Raw genomic sequence first — 18115 nt, 5'->3', positions numbered from 1 at the left:
GTTCCCTGCATCTGGGGCCTCAAGGGGTTTGCTGTCAGTGGCAGAGCTGCAAAGAGCCAGGACGTCCTTATAATTAGTGCAGCCCTCTCTGCACCGCAGCCCCTCCTCCCTCTGCCTGGCTCACTGTCCCTCACGCCTGTCTCTTCACGTGTCCTGCAGGCCAGCTCCGGGGTGAAGCAGTGGAACAAGCGCTGGTTCGTCCTGGTGGATCGCTGCCTTTTCTACTATAAAGGTAAGGTTGCCTTTTGGGTGAGAGAAGGGTGCGGGGAAGCCAGGGATGGATCATGGTTTCTCATTCTGCTCTTCTCCTGGGCTCAGTAAGCAGGGCTGGTGGCGCAACAGTTTCAAGTGTTTGATTGCTAGATGGAAAACTGGTGATTTGAATCCATCAACCAACTCTGAGAGAAAGATGTGATAATTTCTGCTCTTGTGGATGAAGAGCCTAGCAAACCCTCTGCTCCGTTCTCTAGGGCCACTAAGAATTGGAATTATCTGAACCACAGTGGGTTTTAGTGGACATGGCTGGGGATAGGCAGAGACCATGATAGTGGGAGGAGTACAAGGCTTGCTCACCAATTCTCTCTCTCTCTCTCTCTCTCTCTCTCACACACACACACACACACACACACACACACACACACACTCATCAAAAGACAAATTGCACTGGGGAGATCTGCAGTCAGGGACCTCTCCAGAGTACTGAGAAGCAACAATGTCAGTCTAAAGACTAAGGTGTGTCTCATCCAGGCCATCATCTTCACAATTATTTACAAAGAGAATTGGACAATGACTAAGGGTGACAGAAGAAGAAACGATTTCTTTGAGTTGTGGTGCTGGAGAAGCGTCTTGAACGTACCGTGGACCTTCAAGACAACAAGCAAGTCTGTCTTGGAGAGGGTGAAATCAAGTTTCTCCTTGGAGGCTGGGATTTTGAAGCTCCATCTCAATCAAAGGATTTTGAAGCTTCATACTCTGGGCACATGGCCAGCAGGGACTTCCTTGGAGAAGGACCTCATGCTTGGAAGGGTGGAGAGACAGCACAGGAGAGGAAGACCCCAGATGAGATGGATTGACACAGTAACTGGGGTAATGGAGGTAGGTATGTCAGAGTCAGTGAGACTGGCTCAGAATAGCGCAGAGTTCGGAGCTATTGTACATTGGGTTGATCTGAGTCGCAGGTGACTCACTCAATGGCACATAAGAACAACTTATTCATACAGGCACACAGAGTCTCATTCACTCCATATCCACTATCCATTGAATAGCAAATGTCCAGGAAGCGTCAGGCTGGTTCTGGATCCTGCCTGGTGGGACCAGGGTGAGTAAGGCAGTCATATGGATGGTGAAGTCCCTGAGAGGATGGGGAAGGGGCAATAAGGAAGACCTGCTGGCCAGAGACCTTCTAACTGGACTTATCAGTTAATCTTTCTTCTGTCCCACTGGTGCAGACAACCTGATTCTCCATAGAGGCTGCACTATTTAGCTTTGTTCTCAGTTCTACCCACAGCACATAGTAGGGGCTCAAACAATGTAAGAGAAATAAATAAACATTCTTAGCTTCCACATACATGCTTGCCCCTACCCTGCACTGGAAAAGGAGGACAAAGATCTGACAAGGTCCACCGACAAAGACCGGCAGCTGCCTGTACCAGGTTATTTTTAAAATATGTACAGCATTGTGTCAAGGGAGATAGCGAGGGTTGACGACAGTTCAGTCACCTCATGCTGATGCCTGTGAAGGAACAAGGCGTGGGGGTTGGCAGGAGAGAGAGCAAAATGAGTTTGAAGCAGGAGAGGCTGTTTCCTTTGCTCCCTTGCTTCTCAGGCAGGACCCTGGCTGCTCCCAGATGGCCGCTCAGGAGCGGCTGGGTGAATCATTAACTTGGACAAACAAAGTTTGTGCGCAGTGACCCCCTGGAGTGCTGCTGTCCCTGCACTCTGAGCCAATGCCGCCTGAACCCCAAGGAGAGAAATCAGGAGAAAGCTGAGTATATAAGGTGTCGGTCACAGAGGAAACCCACTGAAAGGAGAGGAATTCGTGCAGGCTGGGGGCAGCGCTGCTGGGACCTGGGATATAGAATGACCATGTGGAGCCAGAGTTTGAAGGCACCAGGAGAGCCAGGATCTCAGCAAAGAAGGGACTGGACTTTGGGAAGGGCAGTGAGGGCTGTCAGCTGCTGCTGGAGTCCACCCCGTGGCATCCCCACATGCAACAGAACACTGCTGAGTCCTGTACTATCCCTGTGGCCAACTGTTGGGATCCATAGGGTTTTCACTGGCTGGCTTTGGGAGCTAGACTACCAAGTCTTTTCTCCTCATCTGTCTTCATCTTCAAGTGGCACAAAAATCCTGTTGAGCGTCACCGTAGCACACAAGCCTCCACTGACAGATGAATGCACGTTAGATGCGCTGATAGGAAGCAAATTTGCAGCTTCCACATGGGAGGTGAGAATTGTACCACTGAGCCACCACTGTATATCTTAGGGCAATAAGGGTAGAACCTTAAAACAATGAGAACCCCCAAATGGCAGATACACTGAAGTTGATGACTGTCCACCAAGATGCCCCTTCAACACTGACCTGAGTTCTACCAGACAGCGATCCATCTGTTCCAGGAAATGACACCCTCTGCGTCCCTGAGCCTGGACCTCAGCCTGAGTCTCTCCATGCTCCTCCCGGCTCCATGCTGTGGTCTGGTCAGGAAGGCAAGTGTGCCGGGAGATGAAGAGGACGACGAGGGAGAAGGGGAGCTGGAGGAGATTATAACCCTGACTGAGGTTTCTTCTGAATCTTGAATTAAGACTTTCTAGAGTCTGAGCACAAGAATTAAATGGCAAGCTCGGGAAAATAAGGAGTCTTGTAATGGTCTCAGATGCTAGCCCTCTAGCAACCACCACCTGTCCCACTGAGCACTCAGCCCCGGGATGAATTATGTAACAACCTGATTGTGAGTCTGATCCCAGGGTGTGGGTGCCTGGAAGCTGTGGACAGTACGTGTATCTTCCCAAGGAGATACCTGGCAGGGGGTGGGAGGCGGCACTGAGAAGCAAATCTATTATTGGAAGAGAGTCTATTATGGGAAGAGAAAGCAAAGCAATGTGCTGGGTACCTGGGATACCTGAGATGCCCACCAGCAGAAGATGCCCCTGTCCACTCCACCATGCTCCACCTATTACCTGTTGCATGCTTCACGGTGAGACCTGTCTTGTTTAGTGTTTGAGTGTGTCTCCCTCAAAATATGGGTCAAGTACCATCGACAGATGAATGGCTAAAGAAGCGAAGGTATATTCACACAGTGGAGTATTGAGTGTCACTAAATAATGATACAGAATTCATGAAGCACAGTGGAACATGGATGAGTCTAGAGGAAATTATGCTGAGTGTCTTAAGTGAGTCATAGTAAGACAGTTATGGTAAAAGACCACCATTATAAAAAGCTAAGGAAAACTTGACACATAGATTCATTCTTGGAGAGTTAACAGGGATAGGAAGGGAGGGAGAGAATAGAAATTAATAGATACTTATACTGGGTGAAAGGAAAGATGGCATACACTAAGGGATTGATCAAGCATTGTAATTAGCTAATTATATACATCAGTTGTAATTAATGTTACAAACAATATGTCTACAAGTGATTGAGTGAAAAACCAATATAATTTGTAAACTTTCACTGAAATAAAAGAAAATTTTAAAAAGTTAGAAAAGGTCACACAACTTTAAACAGACAAACAATATGTATCATCTTGACTAGGCTTTGATCTTTGTATTTTGTAATTCTCTTCCAGTTTGTGCTCTGATGTAATTATCTATGGTGCTAATGGATCTGTTGTTCATAGAGTAGCTCTGTGTGTACTCAATTCTATGGTGCTTAACAACAGCAAAGTGGTATTAATGAGGCAGGATTAGATGCACAATGTTAATGAGGCCATGTGCAGTCTACAGGATTAGGTTGTCTCTTGGGTTAATATCTTTTGAGATATAAAAGAGAGTAATAAAAAGCAAACAGAGAGAAGGGATCTGACTACCACCATGCAAGAAGAGCCCAGAGCACAACAAACTTTGAACTGGAGGAAACTGTGCTGAGAACCTCCTAGACTGAGAAGATTGATGCCAAGACCCATATGAATCTCCAAGGACCTGGACCCACAGATACTGAAGGGAGACAAGGACCTGTCCCCAGAGCCAATAAGGAGAGAAAGACTTTCCCGAGAACTAGTGTCCTGAATGTGGACTACCAGCCTCCCAGACTGGGAGGAAATACATTTCTGCCCAAGCCATTCACTTGTGGTGTTTCTGACCCAGTAGTACTAGATGACTAAGACATGGAAGGCCACGTAGGATAGTGGTTTAGAAGAGTGGCTTCAGAGTCAGACTCTTTGGGTTCAGAAACCAGTTCTGCTGCTTAACTAACCTTAGACAAATTACTTGACCTCTGTCTCAATTTCCTTTCCTCCAACCAACCCATTGAGTTATTGGGAGAGCTTGATACATTAAAGGGAGCTCTGGTGGCTTGGTGGTAAGGAGCTGTGCTCCCAATCTAAAGGTATTTAGTTAAAATCTACAAGGTGCTCTTCAGGAGAAGGATGGGCAGTCACCTCCTGTGCAATTAACTGCCTCTGGAAACTCACTGGAGGGTCAGCTATGAGTTGGTTCTGACTCAATGGTTAAACAACAACAAATACATTAAGTCGTTTAACTGTTAGAAAATGCATGTCATAATAAGTTGTTGTTGGTAGGGGCCATTAAGTGAGTCTGACTCCTAGCAAACCCTGGACACAGCAGATCTGAACCTTGTCCCATCCTTACCATCTCTGATAGACCTAAACTCTGTGGCATATAATATGAGCACTCTCAAGATGTTAACTCTTATTTAATTGCTTATATAATAGAATTAAAGTGCTCTGGTGGCATAATGGTTCATGCTCTCAGCCGTTAACCCGAAGGTTGGTGGTTCAAGCTCATCCAGGGGCTCTGTGGGAGAAAGATCTAATTATCTCATAATCTTTACGGGAGCAACCTCAAACTTCATTGCCAAAGAGTCAGTTCTAACTCATGGTGACCATATGGGACAGACTGGAACTGCCTTATTAGGTTTCCAAGACTCTAAATCTCTAAGGAGGCAAACAGTGGTGGGTTTGCACCTGCTAGCCTTCTGGTTAGTGGTCTGACCTCACCACAGCCTTGGAAACCCAGTGGGCAGTTGTCTGCCATATAGGTTTGCTGTGTGTCAATAAACTTGATGGTACCCAACAACAACATTCGAGGCTGTAAGCTCCCCGGCAGAGGTCTCTCTCGTCCACCACTATGCTCTTAGCATCTAGAAATGTCTGCAGAGCAGAGCTGCCTGGCTTCCCAGCTGCCCAGTTCCAGGGAGTGTGAGCACTGGAGCTGGGCAGAGCACGTGCTATGTGGTTATTGACAGTGACCGTGAACCTGACTAGTATGGAAGAGCACGGATATTGGGATAGGACTGACTTCCTATACACACGTACATGCTCACGCATCTCACTTGTGCTTCCACTTCCCTGGCAGATGAGAAGGAGGAGAACATCTTGGGCAGCATCCCCCTTCTGAGCTTCCGGGTGGCCGCAGTGCAGCCCTCAGACAACATCAGCCGAAAACACACCTTTAAGGTCAGTGGGTCTTCCTCTCCCAGGCCAGGTGGGTGAGGGTGGTGATGCCCCTGGAGCACACAGGGATGGGGAAAGGTTTCACGTGGTGGGGAAGGCAGCGGCCCCCTACACTCACTAGATCTGTGAGGGGACCCCTCCTCTTCCTTCTTGGGTGTGGGGAACCCAGCAGTGATGTGTCTCAGAGTGCTGGCAGTGTTTCCTGAAGCGTGGCCCCTCTGTCCTGGGCTCTAGCACCCGTGAAACCCTCAGAACACAGGCAGGAGCTGTGGGCTGGCCGGGCTCTGAGATCCTGCATGAAAGGCTTCCTCATCCCAGGAGATTAGATTCCCGTCAAACTCACTCACGTTCTCACTCTTTGGGGATAATTAGAACTCAAGGTTCATTACAATGAAGAAAGCCCACCTTTATGTAGACAAAAATGTGAACCAATAAATGCACAGGAAACTGGGGCTCCCCTGCCCACTCAGAGTCCCTCCCTGTAACCCCAGGGGCCTCTGTTCTCCAAAGATGGGCCTGCAGCTAGCTCAGCCGAGGCCAGTGTTTTTCCACATTTAAAAATTCATGACCCATTAGAAACTATAAAAACGTCATGCTGGTTTGGTATTTTATGATACAAAACCCATAGGTCCCTTTTTCACTCTCCAAACAGAAAATTAGGGAATCGACCACATGTATAGTTTTTCTAAGTAGAAATCTTTCTCTCTCCCAAAGAGACAGTGTTGATGGATAGGACCTTCAGGTCATGCCAGGTCAGCGTCTGAGCTCTCAGCGCCTGGGAGACACTTGCCCTTTCCTGCCCTTCACACTGTGGTCACCTGGCCGCACGAGTGAGGTGGGCGGCACACACAGGGACTGCTGCGGGCCACAGAGAGGAGGCACATAATTAGTTTCCAGCCTCCCAGGGTCCTTTCTGCCAGAGGTGTGAACAGAATGAACAATTAATAATACTCTGACTCCAGGGAGTCGAGCTCTAGCTGGGGAAATAGGAACAGGCTGTTTAACCAACAACAAACAGCCTTGTTATACACAGATGCACATACACACACCCCCACACCCAATCAAGCAGCCTGTCTCAACCTCCCCACCAGACCTGTTCATAGACACATACAGCTCTCTGCTGGCGGCAAGCGTTAGAGAAATGTCCCAAGTGCTGGCTGACAAATGCCTTCTCCAGAATTCCCAGGCACCACTGCCATGCCCACCCAAAGGCTCTCCTCCTTCCCCTTCCCCAGGGAGGGCATTGCCCTTTTAAAATTCCATGGACTGCTCCCTGAGACCCACAAAGGGTTCCGATGGTGACCATTCAGGGCACTTCTCAGAGAAGTCTTAGCCACCAAAGGAAACTCTTGGATTGTTAATAATATGAAACCAGGAAGCTGTTCCTGCCTAGCCTACCCGTGAATGCCTCAATCTCTTCCTAGCCTAGCCCTTGGGGGCTTGGAGGCTTCATCTCGCTAGGTCACCTCCCTCAGTTCTCTAGCCCTTCATCCTTCCAGGCTCTTGTCTCTGTCCAGCTCCCCATCAATGGCCTTGTCTTTTCCCAGGCCCCCTGCGTGCCTGTCACAAGGATTTGCCCCGTGCTTCTGCTTCGCCTTTGTGTCCCCAGGGCATGTTTTGTCCCCCAGTGTGACTGTAAACTCTTCAAGTGCACACACCATGTCTCCTCTCTCTTTGTGACGGGTGCCCAGAGCAGAGCGTCCACACACAACAGGCTGGCCACTGCACGCTTATTGAATTGATGAATTCATTCACAGCCCACTCCTCATATGCACCCACAAGTGCCTGCCTGTGCTTCTCTGCTTCCCACAATAACCCTGTGTTCTTCACCCTGGAGGGCGTGCTTGGGGCCCTGCTTTCTACACCCCTTTGCAGCTCAGCGTGAGCTGCCTCCTTTCAGCTTCCTGAGTTTAGTGGGCATCTCCCTGCCTCTCCCACATGCAGCCCGAGTGCTGCCCATATTTGGGCCCTCTGCTGGGGGTGGAGATGGGCGGAAGCCAGAGGAAGAAGGTCCTCTATACAAGAGGACATGTCCTTGTTGGGCAGTGGATCCCTCCTGTCAGAAAGATATCGAGTCCTGAGGCAGTATGGAGGTGGGGTGGGGTGGGCTGGCACTACAGTGGACAGAACCAGGCGGCTGGGTGAGAATTGGGAGAACGGGAGCTAGGCCAGTCACCTCTTCTAAATCTCGAGACCCCAAGCACCCAAGGGTTCTGAGGCTGAAATGAAATTCTAGTAGTAACCCTATGAATCATGCTACCTGTCCCCAACTTTTTCAAGGATAGGAAGGGCAACCTGCCTTTTCTGGGAGCTTGAACATTTTCACGTGGGAGGGATGCTGTGGTCCCAGGGGAATTTAGCCCTGGGGCTTCTCCTTCGTGACCCAAGAACTCTGAGATGCCCCAGGTCACCCTGCCGCATTGCACAGGTGCTCTATCCAGAGCCAGGGAAAAAAGCACAGCTTGTTTGCAGTTTCCAAGCTGGACAGGAAGAGCGAGGGTTAGCGTCTGGATTCCCCATTTCCCCTCAACTGCCAGCCCAGATTCCCTTGGTGCAAACTCTCCACTCCCAATCGTGGTGGGCCGAACTGGCCATAATGTCCCACTGGGGACAGCTAGCGGAATGGAACTGTCTGAGTACCTCACCCCCTCACGCTGCACCTCCTTGTGTCCTGCCCTGTCATCTTCTGTTACTCCCCCTGGTGTTTGGTTGACCTGTTCTCTGCTTCTCCTCCTTCTGACTGCGTGAGGACCCCTCCTCTGGACAGGAGCTCTCTCCTGGGTTCCCGCCTGCCGTGCCTGCTCTCGGCCACCAACTAGGTAGCGTGCCCTGCCCGTATGCCAGTGCATGCCCCTTGCATGCCGGGGGAGACAGAAGTTGAACTGTCCGTCCTCACAGAAAAGATGGCCTCAGCTTCTCCGCGGTGAAGCTGGGCGTGAGAATGGCATGTGCTCGGGGTGGGGGTGCATCTTCCTAGGTGTTGGGTAATCTCCCTTCAAATCAGAGATGGAATGTGGGGGGAGAGAGGGCGTGGTAATTGTCCTCCCTGCGTCTAATCGTCTCAGGTGGGACAGGTAAGCTTACTGGATATTGGGCTGTCCAGAGAGCCAGCTGGAGCACATGGAGTAGTGATGGGTCACCCTTCTCACGTTGCCCTGAGCCCCTTGGGGGGCAAAGGGCTGCATGTCAAGGGAACAGCCTGCCTGACCCACTTATTCTGTGTTTGTTGCTGTCCTCTCCTTGCAGGTCATTGTGTGCTGGGTGGACGAGGCCGAGGCCAGTTCCACGCGCTGCCTCTCCCCACAGGCTGAGCACGCGGGCGTCCGCACTTACTTCTTCAGCGCCGAGAGCAGTGAGGAGCAGGAAGCCTGGATCCAGGCCATGGGGGAGGCTGCCCGAGTCCAGATCCCTCCAGCCCAGAAGTCGGTGCCCCAAGCTGTGCGCCACAAGTGAGTGATGAGTGACAGGGCGCCAGGCGGCGTGTGTGTGTGTGTGTGTGTGTTTGTGTGTCTGCTAGAGAAGAGGGTTGGGCACCTTCCTCAGCTCTGATGCCTGAGCTCAGCCTGAGCATCGGGCCCTTGCTTCCAAGCAGAGTGTCTTTATCCAGTTTCAAAAGGCGGTGCCTTCTCTATGCTCCAGAAGTCTCTCAGTTATATACATGCTTAATGCACTCAGCTAGTAACCCAAAGGCTGGCTGCTCAAACCCACCTGGAGTGGTTTATCAGAAGAAAGGCCTTGTGGTCTGTTTCTGAACTGTGAGCCATTGACAGGTCTGTGGAGCACAGTTCTATGCTGACACACGTCGGGTCAGCAGGCATTGGAATCCATTTGAAATCAACTGGTTTTAGATTTGGTTTTCTCTACAACCTAAAGCTCTGAGGGAAGGAGACCCTCAACTAAGCAGCCTGTCAACCTGGCCTCCAGAGAGTTTTACTATGGAACCTGGAGATTTGCCTCACTGATATTTAAAAGTCATTTCTAGGATTCAAATTTCAGTGGAGATAGGAAAACGTGTTGCTCTTTTCTTACAATAAAGTTTCTGCTTGGTCTCTCCCTCCTGTTACCCCACGCAAAATGATCTCAAAGCCTATGGGCTTTCTACCTCTGCTCTGGGCTGCCAGAGGCTGAGAGAAGAGTCCTGTCCACGGGGGGCCTGGCCGGAGGCCAGATGTCAGGTCATTACCTGATTACCTTCTGCTGGGCATGTAGCTGCACAGGCTTTGAGAGACAGCCGACTTGGATTCGAACGCAGTTTGGTCATTTGCTCAGCAGTATGTTCAGGGCAAAAGACTTAACCTTTCTGAGTTTGAGTTTCGCCCTGAGAAACAAGATAAAGAACTGCATCTTCCGGGGTTGTTGGAGAGCCAAGCAGGATATGAAAAGTCCTTGCCACATGGGCACTCAGTGTGGCTCCGCCATCCCCATGCTCAGACCATTCACACCTCCGTCAGAGCCGCAGCCCCAGTACCAGCTTCTCCTTCGACTGGGTAGGCTGTCTTGAGTTAGATGTTCAAGGGAATCCTGAGGCGAGAGTTTTGCAGTATAGACTTCAAGAGTCTCTTCACATGTCTTAGAAATGTTTAACAAGCAATGTTTTCACCAGATAGTTTTCAACTGAATATATATATCTAATTTGGCAAGCTGTAGAGAAAGTTGTCCCAAGGTCCTATCTTTGCTGCAACCAAGGGACATAGTCTAGGAATTTATGCACTGATTTCACAACTATTTACTATCATGATAAATGTCTAAGGCACTATCCTCGGTGCTAGGAGTGAAAGCAAGAAAAAGGTTGAAGTAGTTTCTGTCCCTTGTGGAATTTATATTCTGCTTTAAAGTTAATGTTAGAAAAAATTGGAGAAGGGAATTAGCATAGCTATATACCTGTGAATTTTTTGCAATTAGGAATTAATGCCTTTGAGTTGTGGTACTGGACAAGAGTACTGAATATCCCATGGGCTGTCAAAAGAACAAACAGGTGTGTCTAAAAAAAAAAGTGCAGCCAGAGTGCTCCTTGGAGGCAAAGATGGTGAAGCTTCGTCTTTCATACTTTGGACATGTAGCTAGGCGAAGCCATTCCATGCTTGGAAAAATAAAGGGCCAGCAGGGCAGAGGAGGACCCCCAGTGGGATGGATTGACATGATGACTTCAGCAGTGGGCTGTGAGTGTCAGAGATGATGAGGATGGCACAGGATAGGGCAGGATTCAGGTCAGTTGCTCATAGGTTCACTATGAATCATACTCAGCTCAGTGGCACCTAACAACAACAGCATTGTCCATGGTGTTGCAGAGTTTCTCTCACAAGAGCCCTATGGGGGGTAGGGAGTATGATTATTATACTCATTCTAATGATGAGAGAAGTCCAAGACTCACGGAAGTGAGTTAAACTTTCTATCAGTGAGTAAGGGAGCCCTGACATATAACAAAGCTTTGTAGAGGGGGACATCAAGGATGATTACTGTAATGACACTGGTTCACGGGCATGAATCAGTGGCAGAATACAGAGACCAAGACTGGGTTATGTTAGTCACTGAAGATGTCTTGAAGGCGAGCATTCTTTGACATTACTCGAATGCTGGACTCATAGAAAGTAACCATGGAGAAGAGCTAGTGGGCAGAATGAGCACATCCCTCTTAACAGCTACAACAAAAATATCATAAGCCAGTTGCTGTCCAGGTGACTGCTTCTTGGAGACCCTCTGAGTGGCTGAGTGGAACTGTATGCCTTTGTTGTTGTTTTGTGCCATCTAGTCTCCTGTGACTCATAGCAACCTGTGTGCATTATCTTTGAAAGCTGCCCTATCCTGAGCCAATCTTATCGACTCCAACAGACTTAATGACTTAATCCCAGGACCAGAGTCACTGAGTCAATCCCTCTCATCTTGAGTCTTCCTCTCCTGCCCTGTCCCTCCACCCTTCCAAGCATGATGTCCCTCTCCAAGGATTGGTCCCTCCTGGCCATGTGGTAGAACTGATTCTTTTTTTTTTAATAGATTACTACACCTTTCTTCTGAGTTAGCTCTGGATAGATTTAAACCATCAATCTTTCAGTAAGTCCTAAGCACCTTGAGTATTACACTACTCAGAGATTCCCAGAGAGGATAGGATTATGTGTTAACAGTGTAGTGGGAGCAAGAGGATAAAGCAGTAAGATTTAGGAAAGAATTGTAACTCAATACATTCTGTTCCCATTAGTACCTTCCTGCCCATCCTTCTCCCCTCATTTTCTCCTTCTTAGTCTATAACTCCCCACCCAACTCCATTCTGGGCTGGAGTCACTCACAACATCTCCCTTGGCATCCTGCAGCCATGAGAAGCCAGACTCAGAAAACATCAAGCACCACCACCAGCCACCTCACAACAGCCTCTCCAAGCCTGAGCCAGATGCCAAGACTCGAGGGGAGGGGGATGGCCGAGGCTGTGAGAAGACTGAGAGGAGGCCAGAGAGGCCGGAAGTCAAGAAAGAGTCTCTAGTGAAAGTCAATGGCATCCAAGCTGGGCTGGAACCAGCCTCAGAGCCCGGCAGCCCTTACCCTGACGGCCCGAGGGTCCCAGGGGGTGGAGAGCGGGCTGCCCAACCCAATGGATGGCAGTATAGCTCCCCAAGCCGACCAGCAAGCACAGCGTTCCCGCCTCAGGACGGAGAGAGTGGGGGACACCGACGGAGCTTCCCTCCACGCACCAACCCTGACAAAATTGCTCAGCGCAAGAGTTCCATGAACCAGCTTCAGCAGTGGGTGAACCTCCGCAGAGGGGTGCCCCAACCTGACGACCTTCGGAGGTGAGGCATTGTGGGAGTGGTGGGAGGTGTTGAGATGGTGTTACAGCTCAAGATAGGAATGGGGAAAAGAGCCCCAAATAACATCACCTATTGGAGAGTCTCTGAACGTTGGGCTGAGTTAGGAAACAACAAGAACTTATGACCTCCAGCCTGTCCAAAGACTGGACATGGTTACACGGTTCCATTGTTAGAGTTTGGCCCCGGTTCTTGGTTTTCCAGTCTTGTTCCTCCGTGGGGGCACTGGGAAGCCGGGGGACAGCCTGTGTCAGTCAGAGGGTGGATGTTAGTTGCTATGGATCTGGCTCCCGCTCAAGGTGACCCCATACCCAGTAGAACACAGTGTTGTCCAGTCTTGCAGCATCTTCACGGTCATTGATATTCTCAAGTTCGTCCTTGTGACGAACTTGTATTTTAAGTGTCTTCCAACCCCGGAGGCTTGGCTTCCCACACTGTATAGAATAATATTCCAAGTCACAGGGAGAGGATCTCAAAGTGGTTCTGGTGATACATCCACCCAGGAGGCGGCCCCTGAGCTCCGGAGGTGTAGTTCAAAAGGAGTTAAACTGCCTCACCTCTCTGACAGTTCAAATCCACCAGCTTCTCCTTGAGAGAAAGGTGGGCAGTCTCCTCGTGTGTGATTTACTGCCTTGGAAATCCAGTGGAGGGTCAGCTCTGCTCTGTTAGTTCCAACTTGATGGTGGTGGGGTTTTTGAGGTTTTGCACACAGGGCTCCCTAACCACCAGCCTAATGTGCTCCCTTTTTAAATGACTCTAACGTTTTGAGAAGAGCCCAGCGGTGGCTCAGTGGCAGAGTACTCTCCTTCCATGTGGGAGGTCCTGGGTGGATTCCTGGCTGGTGTGCCGCGTGCACAGCCACTGCTGTCAGTCTGTCTGTCAGTGGAGACATACGTGCCTGTTGCTTTGATGCTGAACAGATTTCAGTGGGGTTTTCAGACCAGAATTAGGAAGAAAGGGGTGGAGACCAGCTTCTGAATAGCTGCCAATAAAAACATCAGGTCACAACTGTCTGACTCCTTTGTGCATGGAGTTGGTGTAAGTCACAGTGGATTGAAAGGTGACTTGCAACAATGGTTTGAAAGCCATTATTTAAACGAAGTTACTTCTTAAAAAACCAGTAAGGTGTTGCCTTTATTGGTCCCAGTTCTGCCCTCCTAAATCCATCCACTCTTCTATCCAGTAATTGTTGTTGTGTACCTTCGAGTTGGAATTGATCCATAGCTGATCCTTCAGTTAATCACATGGGAGGAGATTGCCCGTCCTCCCATGGAGCAGCTGGTGGATTTGAACCACATGCCTTTGGGATTGCAGCGCAGCTTCTTGCCACTAGGGTACCACTGCTCCCTATGATTAGCTTCAAAATGTTTGAAGACACTGAAGACAAGTGTTGTAAGCCACTCAGTGTCATTGGATTCAGCTTGAGTTTATCATGCCTGGTAGTGTTTCTCATAGCAAAGTTGGTCTCCTTTTTTTTTGGGGGGGGGGTCTGAGTAGTTTGGGGACCAGAGATAGCAGCCATGGGAAGGCTGAGGAGCCTGAGAGGAACCCACTCCCTAGTGTCTCCTGTTCCCAGCTGGTGGCACAGGGCCTGGAGGCTTCAGGCCTGCTCCTGGAAGAGGCCTCAGGAGGCCGTGGTTCTGTCTGTGAGCACATCAGCCGACCAGAGGCAAACCCTCCAAAGCCCTCCTTTGTGTCCCTGGTTGACCTCCTATTTGCCCCTCATTCAAACCTCCTCTCTAGAAAGAACCAGACAGATTGGTTCACACTAAGATAAAGATGCTAATAGGGCTTAAAATGTGTGCCTAGGAGGAGGTCATTTGAAGAGACAAAGATTAAAGCTCTAAATGATGACATTCTGGCATTGGGGAGCCAGCTGGAGCTTTAAAGACAGAGGGAAGCTTCCAGAACACCAGGGAACTAGATCGTCTGGGCCTGTGGGCAGTGGTCCCTGTGGTGCGCACAGGCTTGGGTTTACAGCCCAGTGTTCAGAGCCTCTCCAGGGGCCTGGCGGGCAGGAAGAGGGGTGTCTGTTTTGTCTGCATTCTTGACTCCGTCCCTTCTCTCTCTCTCTCTCTCTCTCTTTCAGCCCCTCTAGGTTCTACCCCATGTCCCGCCGTGTCCCAGAGTATTACGGGCCCTACTCTCCCCAATACCCTGACGATTACCAGTACTACCCGCCAGGGGTGCGCCCAGACAGCATCTGCTCCATGCCCGCTTACGATCGGATCAGCCCGTCCTGGGCCCTGGAGGACAAGCGCCTCTCGTTCCGCAACGGGGGCGGCCCCGCTTACCAGCTGCGCGAGTGGAAGGAGCCCCCGGGCTACGGGCGGCAGGACGGCCCCAGCACCATGTGGATCCCCAGCCCCTCCCGGCAGCCCATCTACTACGACGAGCCTGACGCGGCCTCGGGCTCCCTGCGCCGCCTGTCCCTGCAGCCCCGCTCCCACTCGGTGCCCCGCTCGCCCAGCCAGGGCTCCTACAGCCGCACGCGCATCTACTCCCCGGCCCGCTCGCCCAGCGCCCGCTTCGAGCGCCTGCCACCCCGAAGCGAGGACATCTACGCCGACCCCGCTGCCTACGTCATGAGGCGATCCATCAGCTCCCCCAAGGTGAGCTGCCGGCCTGCCCCACCTTCCTCAGCTGCCAGGGTCCCCAGGCCTGGGACCACCTGCATAGGAAAGGTGGCGAGGCAGGTGCACCTGGGCTCCTGGCCTGTCTGCTGTCAGAAGGAGGATGCTGACCAGGGACTCGCTGGTCCCCGGGGGGTTTGCCTTGCCTGGTCAACAGGAACACAGCTCTCTATGCTCATCCCCAGGCTGTGCCAGGAACCACACTTTCTACATATAAGGGGGCATATGGGTGTAAACTGCTTTGGAAATTTAGAGAACTTTGACAAACGTTTGCCAGGGGGCTCCGCTGCCTGTTTTCATCTGAAATCGGCGTTGGGTCAAGACACAAATATCCCTAAGCTTGGCTTCAGGTGGTGGGGAAGTCTGTGTCCCAGCCAGACCCCCTCACCTCTCCAATCCCCTTTCTCTTCCAGTATGATTACCTGGGAGACAGGCGGCCAGTCCCTGCAGGACTGTACCCCTACAACCACCCACCATCCCCCACGATCCACGATAAGATGGTATGTCCTCTCCTCCCACCACACCCTTCCCCACTTCCACCCAGAGTGGAGCCCGCCTGGGGCAGACACCAGGGATGCCCTGTGCCCAATACCAGCCCATCTGGTTAACCTCTGGATACCTCCTCCTTCCTGGCCAGGAACTTGGCCTCAAGACAGGGTTTGGTCCTGTCACTTCTTCTGCCCTTCGAAGTAGAGCAGGGGAGTGGGGATAAGATCTAGGAGCATGAATTGTCCTGACCCTCTTGACCTCAGCACCACTGATGCTGCCTCTCCAGGGTACAGGAGAATGCGCCCGGAGTGGGGCTTAGGTGGTGGGCTGAGAAGAAATTCCAAGCTCGAGGTTCTGACAACAGACAAGGAAGGCCTTCTTGATTCTTTGCCCGCCTCTGCCTCCCCAGTGTATTTGTTTCAAATGTGTCCTTTGCTAGACTGCCATTCTTGGGCAAAGGACCAAATGGTATGATGGAGAAAGAGAAGATGTTCCAGTGTGTCTGCTCCCCTTTCTCTCTCCTTTCTGCTTGTGTCTCTTCCTGGAATTTGTTCTCCTTGGAATTTTTGTCTCTGCCTGGAGAACTAGGCCCAGGTGTTTCACTTGGGTGGGTTTGAGAGAGGCACTAGTAACTCTGGCAAAAAGTCTGAACTCCCCTACGGCTCCCTGTACATGGTGCAAGGAGCCCTGACCAGCAGGTTGAACTACAGCGCCTCCACCTTCTCTCAGCTTCAACCTGTGTCCAAACCCTAGAGCCTTGACCTCCAGCAAATGGCAGTGGACTTTTCCAGAAAGACTCCGAAATATTCTAAGAGATGCCAACTAGATTACCTCAGCTATGCTTTCTTCTCCTTTCGGAGGCCAAAGCAGACCCCAGAGAGATGGATAAGAGCCAGAGTGTACCTGTCCTCCGGTTGGGAGTGTCCCTGAGAAAATGATGTTGCCTCCCCACGAGCTCAACCTCTCCTTACCCAGAATCCTCAAGGGCGAGGAGAGGCCTCTCCATGTCCTTACCCAGCTAACTCCTAACTGCTCTGCTTATTTTTCATTGTTTTCTTTTGTTGTGTTCCTGTTTGTTTGTCTTGCTGTTTGGCCTCTTGGCCTCGGGCTCCGGGTAGGATGAACTTTTAGACCTTCAATTGCAAAGAAACCTAGAGTATTTGGATCAGCAGGTAGGCAGAGCTGGTGCCCCCCTCATCTTCCCTCTGCTCCCCATCATGTCTCCTGCCTCCCACCCACTCTTCATCTCCCCACCATTCTCCAACCTTTGTTGGCACTACCAAAAGGCAACAAAGTGGCTTATATTTTTATTTGCTCCTTCTCACCCCTTCCTTCAAAGTCCTTGAGGGCAGCTGGAAGTTGCTGGGGGAAAAGCAAATAATAAATGACCACATGAATAATTAATGCTACCTCATATATCTCCAGCTTCCCGCCCAGATGGAACTACCCCTGGGAGGCAAGTGGGATTTTTGCTTTTTTTTGTTGTTGTTGTTAGAGAGGAGGAGTAGCAGAGGTGGGTGAGGGTTTTGCCTTTCAGCAAAAAATACTACAGATTTCCTTTAGCCTGAACCCCGGAGATTATCCTGTCATATTCGATAGGCTGTTAAACTCCATAATTGGTAAAACTGAAGCCTACAGACCTGTCCTTTGATGATTTTGAAATCAATACTAATTCGTGGTATTTTTAAATTCCTCTTTGAAGTTTTGCATAAGACTTCATGTTTTCCTGAGAGAGAATTCAGCGTTAGGCCGAAGGGGGGTTGTCAGCCTGACATTGAAGATAAGCAGTGGGAGGAGATAGTGACTGTTCTGTAATCCGCTTGCTCACTCATTTCAGGGGCAAAGGGCTACCTGGGCTCCTGGGGCTGAACCCCTGGCTGCTCTGCCTTTTGAAGCAAAGGGGCACTGGGTTCCTACAGGCTGGGAACTGTCTGAGCATTTACACAAGCACATCTTCTTACATTCATCTCTGTGCTACAAAGCAGGAGGTTAGAAGTTCATGACTGACATGTCCCATGGAGGCATCCTGGGGTAGTAGGAATACTACTACTACCACAAGCAGCAGATCCTGTAACTAAGTGTTACCTCTGTGCCTCTTACCCTTCTCAGCACTTTGCAGATGATATCTTGTTTAATCCTCATAACAAACAACCCTGAGAAGCAGGCACCGTTGTTACCCTCCTTATACGGCTGGGGAAGCTGAATAACTTGCAAAACATTCAAGAGGCAGAAAGCGGCTGAGCCTAGAACGTGACTCCAGCTTTGACTCATCTTAGAACTATGAAAGCAGCTCATATGTGAAGGAATTGGGGATGAACCTCATAGGGAGTGTTTTCTAAAGTTGTAGAAAGAACCATAAACATGAAATCTGAGGATGCAGTGGAAACTGTTGTCTGTCCTAACCACATGCCATGTGCCCTATCACCGTATAGGGCTGTGTTGTCTAAATGACATCATCTGCCCAGAAGACCACAGGCTGTGGGGGGTGGAGGGACTCGCTCACTCACTGTTGACGAGTCTGTTCTGGCTCCTAGCTGGCCCTCCGTTGGGTTTCCAAGACTATAAATCA

The 18115-nt window shown here is 50.4% G+C and overlaps 1 protein-coding gene across 1 annotated transcript in view; it reads left to right on the top strand.

The window, feature by feature from the left end:
* PLEKHA6 (pleckstrin homology domain containing, family A member 6) overlaps positions 1 to 18115 on the top strand; it is a 178810-nt gene that overhangs the window by 134882 nt on the left and 25813 nt on the right. The window contains exons 5-9 of the mRNA XM_006887898.1: positions 160 to 232; positions 5533 to 5633; positions 8937 to 9079; positions 11936 to 12409; positions 14514 to 15036. Coding sequence (XP_006887960.1) covers positions 160 to 232; positions 5533 to 5633; positions 8937 to 9079; positions 11936 to 12409; positions 14514 to 15036 — 1314 coding nt within the window. The remainder of the gene's footprint in view (positions 1 to 159; positions 233 to 5532; positions 5634 to 8936; positions 9080 to 11935; positions 12410 to 14513; positions 15037 to 18115) is intronic.

Source organism: Elephantulus edwardii, unplaced genomic scaffold, assembly GCF_000299155.1.
Source record: "Elephantulus edwardii isolate Elephantulus edwardi_28Jun2011 unplaced genomic scaffold, EleEdw1.0 scaffold00063, whole genome shotgun sequence".
Taxonomy (NCBI): Eukaryota; Metazoa; Chordata; class Mammalia; order Macroscelidea; family Macroscelididae; genus Elephantulus; species Elephantulus edwardii.
Note: the sequence above shows the minus strand (reverse complement) of the source record. Positions and strands in the feature narration are given on the sequence as shown.